At 40.6% G+C, this 12,591-nt stretch overlaps 1 protein-coding gene across 1 annotated transcript in view; it reads right to left on the bottom strand.

Moving 5' to 3' along the window:
- Positions 1 to 12,591, bottom strand: part of CTNNA3 (catenin alpha 3) — a gene marked incomplete at its 3' end in the record, with an annotated part of 425,372 nt that overhangs the window by 112,136 nt on the left and 300,645 nt on the right. Inside the window, exon 12 of the mRNA XM_082286514.1 lies at positions 641 to 841. Coding sequence (XP_082142640.1) covers positions 641 to 841 — 201 coding nt within the window. The remainder of the gene's footprint in view (positions 1 to 640; positions 842 to 12,591) is intronic.

The raw sequence follows: 12,591 nt of genomic DNA, 5'->3' as shown, positions 1-12,591 counted from the left end.
TTAATTAAGTATACACGATGAAAACCAGAGAATCATTTACGGAAAACACAGGAACCATTTCTAAAATAGTGCAGTTACACCCCCTGTGGCCAGTACAGGCATTTGCAATACAGGCACTCAATATAGGATGCCCTCTTTTTTAATACTATGAAAATGTAAAGGAGACTACTAAACATTTTAGAAAGTTTCAAACTTGCTTTGCAAAAACTGAAGATTTTTTGGGACATCTGATCAACAGTCTTTAAAGTGGAAGTACACACAAATCATGCACCTCCTTCTCTGAGTTTGCCTTTCATCTGCTCAGAGCAGGTGTGGTAAGGCCAGTGCAACAACCTGGGAAGCTCTTGCCTCATTAGTTACAAGTCTTCAAACATTGTGACATGCATTAAGAACCCCAGTAACAGCCTTCCATAACTTGAGAAACCTTACAGAGATCATGTAACTCAAAATTTTAGAAGTGAGTTTTGCACTGCATGGTCTCATCCTAACTCGACAGCTTGCTGAAAGGAGAGCAGAGACCTCAGAGGGAACCATCAGTGCACCACCCGTGCGTTACATCAGAGACCCACAGGATTCACTTTAAATGTGGCGGATAAAGGAAAGGTTACACCACCATAAAAGCTCCAGAAACCAGACTCACCGGCCTTGGTGAGATGCTGCACGTGCATCATGACCCCCTCGGTGTAAGCTCCTGGCTCGTAGTTGTCCATCTCCCCCGCCACGATGTGAGCGACCCTGGCGGCGCGGCCACGGATGGCGCCCGCGGCACGGTCCAGGCCCTCGGCATCCTGCTCCCTCAGCGCCACGATGCACCGGTTCACGTCCTCCAGGATGTGGCTCTCTGCAAGCACAATGGCACTGCTTTAACACATGCAGACACCACTTACACACACAGCTGAGCTTGGCTGCAAAACTTACAGTGGGAAACCTACACTGAACTGCCTTGAAATTCTGCTAACAACTTCCCGATTCCTAGAATTCAAAGGCACTATAAGCAAGAGCAACAATAAAATACTGAGTCAGAAAGTGTCATAAAAATATGAAAACCATAAAGCCTTACACACAAGGTAAGTATTTGCAAAATGAACGAAAATTTATTAAAGCTGCTACTTTATTGTTGAAACCTTCTTAAGCCACTGTGACAACATTTTCCCTAATGAGTCTCCAATGACAAACAGTTGCTCAACAACTTAACCAACTTCTTTTATATCCATGCCATAGGATGCTCATGCTAAATCAAACTCTAAAGTAAATTATCACCCCCTTGTCATTCTAAACATAAATTTTTAAACTGGCAATAGTAAAGTTATATTTGTGCTTACCAAAACATTCTTTGACACTCAAATACGTAGAAATGAGGAAAAAAAACATCAGCAGGAAGGACAAAGATGAAGGAGAAAATACTGGAACTAAAGACTGGTCCTAAACTAAAGGGTAACAAGCATAAGAAAGGATTCAAATCAAGCTAGAAAACAGTAATGTCAGGGGCTACAGAGAGAACAGTTATGTGGTATGTTAATATTTCCATCTATACAACCAATATTGAAAGACAGTTCTTTTTTTTTCAGGCAGAGTAATGCAAATATAAAATCTAACTTAGTACAAAGGTAGTATTTAAAATAAGTTTTTAAATGATAATATGTTTACTGCTTTAAAGCTTAAATACTTCTTAAAAGCTTCCCTATTAGTGCTGATATTGAATTTCCTTTCCTACACAGATCTACAATCTGCTTTGTCTCTCCAGAGAATGTACTACAAGAGCATTAGAAGTGCACTTTGTGAAGGCAATAGATTTGCTCCATCTTCAAAAGTACCAGTGAAACTTCCCTTGCACTAAGCAATGAATTAATTCAGAGCTTACAGGTTTCTTGTTAATTCACATGACTGCTATTCGGTACATGAGTATTAAATTATGTTTTATGTTATACAATAAATTGGACAATCACAGTAACTTGGACAGATAAAACACACCATTAGGTAATCCTAAATTACTAACTGGGTCTGGCATGAGTATCTTGGGATTCTGCCTATGCAAAAACCTATGAATTCTGGCTCAGTTTATGAAATGGCTACATCACAGAATGCCTCTGGAAACATAAGTGTCCTTATCTTTTTCAGATCCATGTCACCACCTCCAAGGTCAGCAGAAAAAAAGAAATTTAGCAATGCTGACTTTGTCAGCACTCCGTGTTCATTTGGTAGCTGCACCCATGGACTGACAGCTCCATGCAAAAAGGCACTCAGCACTGGCAGCTACTTCAGTTCCTCCCATGCCAAACACAACATATCCAGCTGGGAAAGAAGGCACCAAATGACCAGGTGCACAAAGATGTTCCAGGCACTAACCTGTGCTGTACAGGTTAGAACTTTCCTTTCCTTTTCCAGGCATCTCTTCTTGTGTGCTTCCACAACGGGAGGCTTCCAAACCAACCAGTTTGTCAGTGTGCACAACGGTGGAAAGAGAGGGCTGACATGCACAGAATGCAGAGAAACTACTAAAATACCCCACTTCTGCTGCCACAGTTACGTCTAAAATGAAGTAGTACGGGCCACTACTGTATTAGTTTTAATACTGTCCATGTGTTAGCAGAGACAATGACAGAAGTACAACCACCACTTTAAGGGTCTTGGTGTGAAGAGTACACTGCTTTTTACTGTCCAGCAAAGACAGTGATTAAAGGGCTTAATCCTGTGTAAACAGAAAAGCAGGGCTCTTCTGGGATCTACCAAGCAAAATCTCCATAATGGAAAGACACAGTCACCTGGTTATTTCATATGACATGAATCTCATGGGCATTAAAAAAATAAAACTGCCTGTGGCCTAATGGACATACTGCATGAATGGAACACATGGTGGAAAGCTCCCAGTTTCCCAACCCTTCTAAGGGATGTCACTAACAACATGTTTACGGAACAGCAAACTTGAGACCAGATGCTCAAGAGAAACACAGTTAGACCCGTATGTTGTAAGCCTGAGATTCCCATCAGCAGCTTCCTTCCAAAATGGCAAGGCTCCTTTTAAGGCATTTTACAACTGGATGTAAATTAGACTGTGATGTATGCTTTCAGATACTGTGTTTCAAAGATGACAAAGAGGGACACAGATTTTATTTTGTATTGTCCATCCACCTCCTACTAGAAAAGAAGTGCAACAGCTTTTCTTGCTCCATCCATCCATGGCCACATGTCAAGGATCACTGGGAACCTGCCCAATGCCATCTGTGTGTCAGACACTCCCAAGCCCTGGGCAGCATGGCAACAGATACAATGTGCACACACAAAAATCACAAGTGAGCTTGTCCCCAGCACAGGCACTGCCCAGCAGCACCTGCTGAATACCCACAGCCAACAGGCAGCCTCTCACAATGTTCTGAAGCTCTTCCCAGATGAGCTACTTTACAATCAATAAAACTTCGCTTAACTTAATTTTCCCAAGGCACAAATAAGCTTATGCATTTGCTTTAGGAGATCTAACAAAAAAGAAACAGCACTGATCACAGTCCAGCTGAGATTGTTTTAACCTCTATCTTTCTTACAGATACTTCCTCTTCCTATACAAAATGCATTAGGTCAACTTTTGATTTTCATCCAAGTATCTTACTTTCCAAAGCAAAAAAGGAAGATTAGGATGATGTACCATCTCTTTGTCATGAGTCAATGTCTAGCAGAAGAGTTAATTGTAACAGTGGATTGATAGATGCTTAAGGAAATTGTCAGATTGCCATGGTTGCCACAGCAATTATCATGAGCAGTGCAGTGCACCTTCTGATTTCCCTCTGGGATTTTGGTGTTAGTCAAAAATGGCCAAAAATCATATCTCAGCTGAGCTAACCAATGGCTAATAAAGCTGTCTGTTAAAGCCATGACTCAGACTGTCTCTGGGACAAAATCAATAGCTCTTCCTTTGCATGTCATCTAAGAAAAAGACAGGTGATGCCCTTCCACTCACTTGGCACTAATTAAGGCCTGAGTTGAAGCACTTTAATAAAGTTTCTCTGTTTAGCTAAAAAAAAAAAAAAAAAAAAATTGTGAACTAAATGGAGACATTATGAAAAAAAGAAAAAAAATTACTAGAAATTTTAAAAATGTAGTACATGAACAAGCATTATAAAACTCAATTTGGTCTCCTGAAGACAAGACAAAAATTAAACATTCTTCTCTGCAAGCCTTAAATCATAAAATTAGGGATGTATGCAGTGATAGTCTAGCCAAAAAAAAAAGATTTCTATCTTTTCCTATCTGTTGGCATGATAAAATGGGAAGCAAAGAAACTTTGTACAAAAAGTCAGCTTCCTTTCAGATAACTCCTATTCCCTGGCCATGGTACCTTACAGTGCTCATCAGAAAAGGATTCCAAGTTTTCCAATAATGGCACTACCTAGCATGGCAAAAGACATGCTCCCACAGACTCACAATGCTTTGATGAACTCCAAAAAGGTATCTGACAGCAAATAGACGTTAAGACCATCCATACTTAGATTTAGCAAGTTTTAGTGCCAAAGTTAAGAGAACAAAGCAACTAAGCGGAAAGTGCGAGTCCCAGTATACAACTCACTGCTATCACTCCTCTTGTATTCAGATAGAAAAAAAAAACAAACCAAAACCAAAAAAACCTCACGTTAATCTAATTCCCACCTTTTTGCTACATACTGAAGTTCAGACAATACTCAAGGCTAAATCTCCATCAGCAATCTTATGAAACAGATTTTCTTGGCACTTGCAGCTCTTTTAATAAAATATCTATATTCTACAAGCAGGACAGTCTTAGTCACTACTCAGAAATAAAATCACTGGTAATCACCTAATGTCCAAAGTTCCTGGCAATTTCAAGAGAAGAATTTTTAAATTAATAGAAAAGTGCAGAAAAATAAATACTTAAAACAAGGAAAATACTTGTCCTTTCTTCTCTAATTGTATTAACTAAACATCCTTCATCTGCCAAACCTAAGGAACTAAATGGTAATTTCTAATATTGTTTGTTGCCAATCCATCTGACAACACTGTCATTCTGTCTCAGACCAAGGGTGGTACTGACAGGCAGGGTCCCCAGTTGTCTGGTATTTACCCAAATGCATTCACACTTCCAAAATGCTCCAGCTTTAAACACACAGAGCTATAACATAAAAAGTGTTAAAGTGTCTACTGTCCAGCTTAAAAGGCAAGGAGGATCCAGAAAGCTACGGGCTAAAGCTTCACCTCAGTTCCTGTAAAAATTATGAGGCAAGACCTCAAGGAAAACATTTCCAGGCACCAGAAGGACAAGAAGATTATTAGGAATAAACAGTACTGATTTACTACTACAGGCAAATCAAGCATGGACAAACTGATTGCTTTCAGTGACGAAGGACTGGCTCTATGGATGAGGGCAGTGCTCTGGTTATCCCTTACTTGAAAAACACTTGTGCCAGTGTCCCCAGCCTCCCTACAGGGAAACAAGGGTGGCAGTACCTGGACAGGTGAACAGCCACGGGCAGGAGTCAGCCCTGCAGGCTCACCAAAGAGCAGGCAGTAGGACCAAGTTACACAGTGTGCTGGGACAGCTGTTCCTCAGGAAGGGGGGATGACGAGGCTGGGACCATTTAAGGCCAGACACAGCACACATCCTGAGCAGCTCTGGAGGTGACATCGACCGGGCAGATTGGCTGGCTCAAACTCCAGAGGACAGGGCTGCCACCCAGACCAACCCTGACAAGCTGAACAAATGCACCAACAGGCAATTGGTCAGCAGGAAAGCAAAGGAAACTTGAGACTTGATATAATGGAAAAAAAAAAAAATAGTTTCTCCACTATGAGCATGGGGAAACATTTGAACAAATTGCCTGTGAAGATCAGAAATTAATTGGTGTAGACAATTGGGTGCAAATGCTGTTGTTCTTAGGTGCTAGAGAAAATGAATTTATATTCCCTTTGCGGCAGACTTTTCCAGTACTGTTTAACTATAACCTCCCTTTGAAAGGGGAGTTATGATGCCAAGAAAGATCAAGCATATACATGAGAAGCCTCCTGAGTTAACATGCATGCCTCATGTTAATGGATACTAGGCTGCAAGCACAGATTTTCCTGAAAGAACAACATGTCCACAAAATTTGCCAGAGTGTTCCAGAAAACAGTAAGCTAACTTGGAAAACAGGTAAAATCTAAGACTATCCAGTATCATGGGACATAAGACAGAAATATGGTGTCTGTCTCAAACAGGAAGCTGGAGGCTGCAAGACAAAAGCTAGAAGACAACAGAAGAATAAAAATGGAAGATGACTGTGGGGAGAGAAAAGCGGGAATAGTATGAAAATAGCCCCCTAGGCAATGTTCTTCAGGATCTATCATTATCTGTGCAAGTCCCTATAGATTATTTTTCAGGGAAAAGAGACACAATACTTTATGTTTTTAGAAACTTAAACCTGTAGCCTGAAACATTGGTTTCAGTTCTGTTCCCAGAAAATACTAACTGAAGTGTGTATTTCTTCCAGGGTGATCAAAGCATTGACTGAGTTGGCAGCTTCTCCTTAAGGTTCATTTTCATTCACATATGCATGAATGAGTCTGAAACGCCAGTACCTAAACTCATGAAACCTAAAAAAACACAAACAAAAAACCTCACACAAAAAACCCCATCAACACAAACAGAAAAACACACACAAAAAAAGAAAATCAACAAAAACAACCCAATCCACACAGTAAAACCAAACCCACCCAAAATTCTCTGCCACATCACCACCAAAACAGAAAGAGAGAATATGCCTTAAATAAGTATCTACTAATTACAGAGTTGGCAGCCCAAAATTATCAGTTTAACTGGCTGATAAAGGTTTCAGATTACAGAAAATTTCTCCCCCTGCATGAGTGAGAATCTTACAGCAATATTAATCCTTTCCAGAGTTTAATTCCTCTCCCTCATTCCTTTTAACGTGATTACAGTAAGACTTGGTTGGTTTGAGATGCTAACTGCTTGTGCTTCAATCCTTGCCCTCCACTTCTTGGGCACAAAATTCAGCCCTCAGACAGGTTTCTGGACTGTCAGCTTCCCCATTCAGCAACCAGGTGTATTCCAGGACCTTGGGGAAATGAAAGAAGCACCAGCTTTAACTCTCAGCATGTTTCAGTGTCTCTCCTCTCCTAAAGCTTCACACAAGCCAAGCTCAGAGAGCTCTGAAAACAGGGAAGTTCCCTGTAGAAGTACACAGGCCAACCTGGATCCAGGTAAGGATCTGGAGAGAGCACAGGCAGACAAGAAGTAGACCAGAAGCATGAACACTGGGACAGGACCGAGATAAAGGGAAGCCAGAAAAAGCAAAAATGTCAACATATCCAGCTGGGCAGGGGTCACTTCTCCATCTCCAGACTTCAGCTGTTCCCTGGGCTGCAAGCCCAAGGAAACACTTCCCTTCAGAAACATGCAGGGGTGACACGCACTCACAGAACTTGGCCCCAGCCCCTTCACTTGGCCTAGTCCTCTTAAACACACCCTTCTTGTGTCAGGTGAAGAAGTTATTCATTTTAGGGACAATCCACCTCCATCCTTCACATACACATGTAAAGGTCTGCAAGGACTTGGGCCTCAGAGGTGCCCATTTCTCGTCTCTGGCTACAGTCACCTCAGAATGCTTAGCTCAGTTTTTATCCTAAACTTACGGGGGATGGTTCATACTTCTCCTCAACAATATACAGAAGCAACATAGAATTTTTTATGTATTAATACTCTGTAACATGCTGCTGACTCTGCAGGATCAGAAGGGAAAACCAAAGAACTGGAAATGGTAGCAGGACAGGAAAGAGGAATGAGGAAATAAAACAAAGCATTCTTGTTGAATCCTTAGAAATCACTGTAACCACAAATAGTGTTTGCAGTATGCCCTCCTGCCCCTTTTCAACTGCTACTAAATTCCAGAATGAACATAGCAAATTTTACTCAGACTAGCAATGTCTCAGCTATGACCTAGGTAATTATAACGTTGATAACCCAGGTAAATTATGGCAATAACCATTCTCTCACAGAAGAGCATTCTCTTCACCAGAGTAGTATAACCAAAAATAGTGAACTTTTTCCAAGAAGGTAATTTACCTTACTAACAAATTCATCAACTTCAACTTCTTGAAGTACAATGCAATAAAGCCCTTCAGCCTTAATTTGATCACATTAACCCCTGAAAACAATGACCAGAATGCCATTTGGCCAACATGAGGCAGCAAACCTTTTTCTAGGAAAACTAGACTAGGAAAACTTTTTCTGTGTCAACTACAGCAGACTGATACTTCAATGTGCAGTTATTTACATTAGAATTCTCATGGTACATGTGCAGCCTGGTCTAGCTGATGGTGTCCCTGCGCAAGGCAGGGGACTGGACGGGTTTCAAAGTCCCTTCCTGCCCAGACCACTCTATGATTCTATGATCTCCTAGATCTGCTCACAAACCGTCCCTATTTCCTCTTCCATAGCAAGTCCTGTTTCAACTAACCTGCTTTATACACCCTGCTTTGCTAAACTGCTCCAAAAAGTAGCTAGTAATGTATTAGGTGTAAATACCTCAAAAAACAGTGCTTCCAGACAAATCCAAGAAGCCATGAGTTATCAGCATACACCCTTCTCCTCCAACAATGCTTTTTAGGAATTTAAGTTTTAGTGAACACAGAATGCTAGAAAAACATTTCCACATGACCTTAATTCTGCATTAACAGGTTAATTGACTCTGGTTTTTCACTTCTGCAGTGTGAGGCTGGCAAATGAGCGGTAACAGTCAAAATGAAGCTGCTGAGGACTGGGGCAGGAGAGACAGGGAACCACTGCAAGGATAATGGGATTCACCAGAATAAAGAACCTCGGAGAGGTTGTTCTTGGTTTGAATACAATACGGACCTAGCTGTGAGCAGCAGGATGGACTAGACCTTCAAGTCCCTTCCAACCACAGTGGTTTTAGGATTCTGTGATAGAGAGGGAAGAACAGTAAGAACTGCCAGCCAAAATGAGCATGGCTAAGGCAGACATAGCAGGCTCCCCAAATGACTGGAACACACCTCTTCTGCATCAGCAAGGCCTTTTACAGACTTTGTCATAAAATTGTTCACAACATTTGCCACCAACTGGCAGCCTTAACTTAAACTTTTCTTTTGAGCTTGTTACCTTAGACATAGTCATTACTTTTCACTCTTTAGCTACTGGGTAATGGAGAATTATTTGTCTTACAAAATCCTGTCACATTTTCCCTTAGTATGTGGCAGTCAGCTCAAAAAATACACACATTAACCATTTTCTTTATGTTCAGTCTGGGCCTGTTCCCTTCATTTCCACCGCAATGCACAACCAGAGCATTCATTATTTTCCACAGAACATTCCCTCTCAAAAAATACAGGGGACAGTTTCCCTTTCTGTCCTTTTATAAATTCTGGGAGGCTTCTTTTTCCAGGAGAGGAACTACAGAAGGGGAGATACTTTTCTTGGCAATTTGCTCCTTTGTTTCTTCATTGCCATTAGCTTTGCAGCAGCCGGGTAGAACTGTCTGTGGAAGAATTCTTAACAACAGGAGAGCATTCTCCTTCAGCATGTAAGCAGAGGACTGTGTCACATAAAAAATGCTCCACAAGCCTTTGCTTGGTCTTTTGTGCCTCACCTGCCTGGTTTCAATGCAGAGTTGCTTACACACCCAATTAATTAAAGCAGATAGAAGCTACAAAAAAAAAAAAAAAAAAAAAAAAAGGTTGTATTCTCAGGGCTATGAAAGTTGAGATTCAATTTTCCATATCATTTGCTCTGCCAAAAGAAAAGAACTGAAGTCTGAACTTTTATTGCCTTAGGTGAAATATGAACTGGCCCAAAACAGGGCATAAATAAATTTGTTTTCTGCCCTTCTATGGCTGGGAAATGGAAAATTTATTGTTGCTTTCTAAATTCTGCATTCAGAATCCAAATCTAGCTAAAATATTGCCTAACTTCATGAAACTATCTCTTCGAAACTCAGAAAGGCCTTGATAAATCATAAATCTTTAAGTCTAAAATGGCAAAAGCAATGTTTTCTGAGTAAGGGATTATCTAAAGGAATTAGTTCACGCCAGGAATTACACCGAGACTTATCTCATTGGAAATGAAAGTCTTTGGAACAGGGAAATAACTAGCCAGATTATAGGGAAATAGTTCATAGCACCTGCCTTAAAAATCAATGCATAGCTGATAACCTAGTTCATAATTTCAGGGCAGATGCTATAGAATGAAGAGCTGGCATTCTTCCCAGTTTGGACCAAACAGCATAAAAAGAAATTTGCAATTACTAGGGAATATTCAATGTCTGTCTTTGCATCAGCTGGAAGGTTTGGACAATTTGTTACCTTCAAAAGATTTCATTTCCTTGGGTGGGGAGAGAGGAGAATTAACAAATGTGATATTATCTATTTCCTTTTGCTATATCAGTGGTGTAAAATTGGAGAGCTTTGTGTTACCTGTTTCACAGCGCATGCAACAAAGCAGACTATTATGTTAAATGGTGGCTATTTGACTGTCTATGAAATATTGTCAAAAGATAATAGCCATCTGCCACTCTTCAATAATTGCTCAGGTGCAGATACTGACTTTATGATAATATTCTCTTGTTACAGCTTTGTATATCCTTTAGTGAGCATGTGATCAACACCTAATAATGCTGTTTGACACAACAACCAAGGCACAGACAGGACAAGTGTTAAGAGAGAGAAAACGTTTCATTGACAAGAGACAACTGGGGTAGGAAACTCCCAAGTCTCCCTACAAAAACAGTAACTTTTAAACTGTGACAAACTTGTCAATTTTCCTGCTGTATCCTCCTCTGCAAATTGGATTGTTTGCTGGTGAAAAGTTACCTCTCACTTGCAGAGAAAAGCTGCCCCTTCATTAGATCAGTTTTCCCACTAAAATCTAAGCTGATACCATTTTTGCTCTTGGTGGAGGACAGGTGCTGCTGGTTTGTTTTCAGCTTGTTGGGGTTTCAGAGGACCTAAAGTTTGGGAGGTTGTTTGTTTGGTTTTAAGTTTTATTATACTACCATCCACCAAATTTCTGAGACCAAATCTGAGGTATCTGCTAAACTTACATGCACCAGAAGTTAAGGCGTAATTCAGACTTTGTGCACCCCACATACTCAATTAGCACTCTTTGACTTAACACTTGGTTTTTTCTCCCTGATGTGCTAAGGGTTCCCAGCTTTGTAGCAATTAGAAACGTCCTACCCAGCTGCTGGACATTCCAAAGGGTAGGCTGCCTTTGGACTAACAAGAAAACCTTGTTAGAGTCCTACTGCTTGATAACAATTACACAAGAGGGAACCTTTAGGGGACACATCACATTCAACAATCAGCTTTTGCTCATCTTGTGCACATATGCAAGTCTGTTTTGTAAAGTTTCACTTCAAAAGAACAGACAGATTTGACATGCTGCTTCCAGTAATAAAAGCACAGTCCAGTTTCAGAACTACAACACAACTGGAACCTGCTCTCCCAGACAAAGATTTTGTATCTTATCCTTGAAACAGAGCCTGGCATTCTGCACCACCTTACACTCTTAATGCCATTGACCAAAATCTTCCCTTACCATTTGGTTGTGCTTATTTTCCTACCAGTTTTTGGGAACACTTGTGCATATTTCCAGTAGGCCTCATTACAAAAAGCAAGCAAATAAATTTCTGCAAACCTGCATAAAACCATTAAAAGCTACTGCCACAAATGCAGCTGGAAAGACATTAGCAAGCAGCCTGTTAGGAAATAAACACACAAAAATTAATCCAAATCTGCATCAAACCCATGCATCTTAGACCATGCTCCAAAGGCTGCCAAATCTCAACTCGTCCAAATCCCATACAAAGTGAATTCGAAATGCATCAGCCTTCAAAACTCTTGAGGAAGATGCCAGTAGTTTGCAAAGCTTGTGATGAGAAACAAATCTCATAGTTAAAAAGATCTCAGCAACAACTTACTGAAATTCAGTAAGAACAGAGCAGGAATTCAATATGAAATTTCAGTTTCTGAACAGAAACCTCAAGTCATCGAAATGCCAAGTTCACTGCTGAAGTGCACTACCCAGCTCCTTAGTCCTGCCTGCTTGCTCAGTGACTTCACACATCCCATTTGCTCTTACCCTCTACAGCTCTCCAAAAGTTCACCACTAAAATGTTCCCGTTACCTCAGTAACAAGAGCAGATTATCTTGATTTAGAAAATACTAATTTGGAATAGCAGGTTTTCATGGGACAACACTTGCCAGAATGGTTCCCAAAATCAGCCTGGTCAATCTGACACATGGTCAGATCCGGTGGCTAGGACATGGCATACCTAACCAAGCAGTCCCTAAGAACACATCCACTGCCTAACAAGTGTAACACATTATAATGTCTGTCCTTGAGTCTAAGCAGGAGTGTTGCAAGAGCAATTTGCATTTAAATCAGTGTATCAGGACTGTAAGCTACTTCTGAGGCAAGGATAGGGATTACCAAAGGGAGATAGGAGACAATGTTAGATTTTCAAAGAAAACAAAATGCGTACCATGACACCAACAAATTTCCAGGAAGAAGACATTCCTCTAAAGAAAACTGAAAATTGCTCATTGAACTATCAGTTGTGACACGAAGCATATCAAGTT

Source organism: Coloeus monedula, assembly GCF_965178545.1.
Source record: "Coloeus monedula genome assembly, chromosome: 8".
Taxonomy (NCBI): Eukaryota; Metazoa; Chordata; class Aves; order Passeriformes; family Corvidae; genus Coloeus; species Coloeus monedula.
Note: the sequence above shows the minus strand (reverse complement) of the source record. Positions and strands in the feature narration are given on the sequence as shown.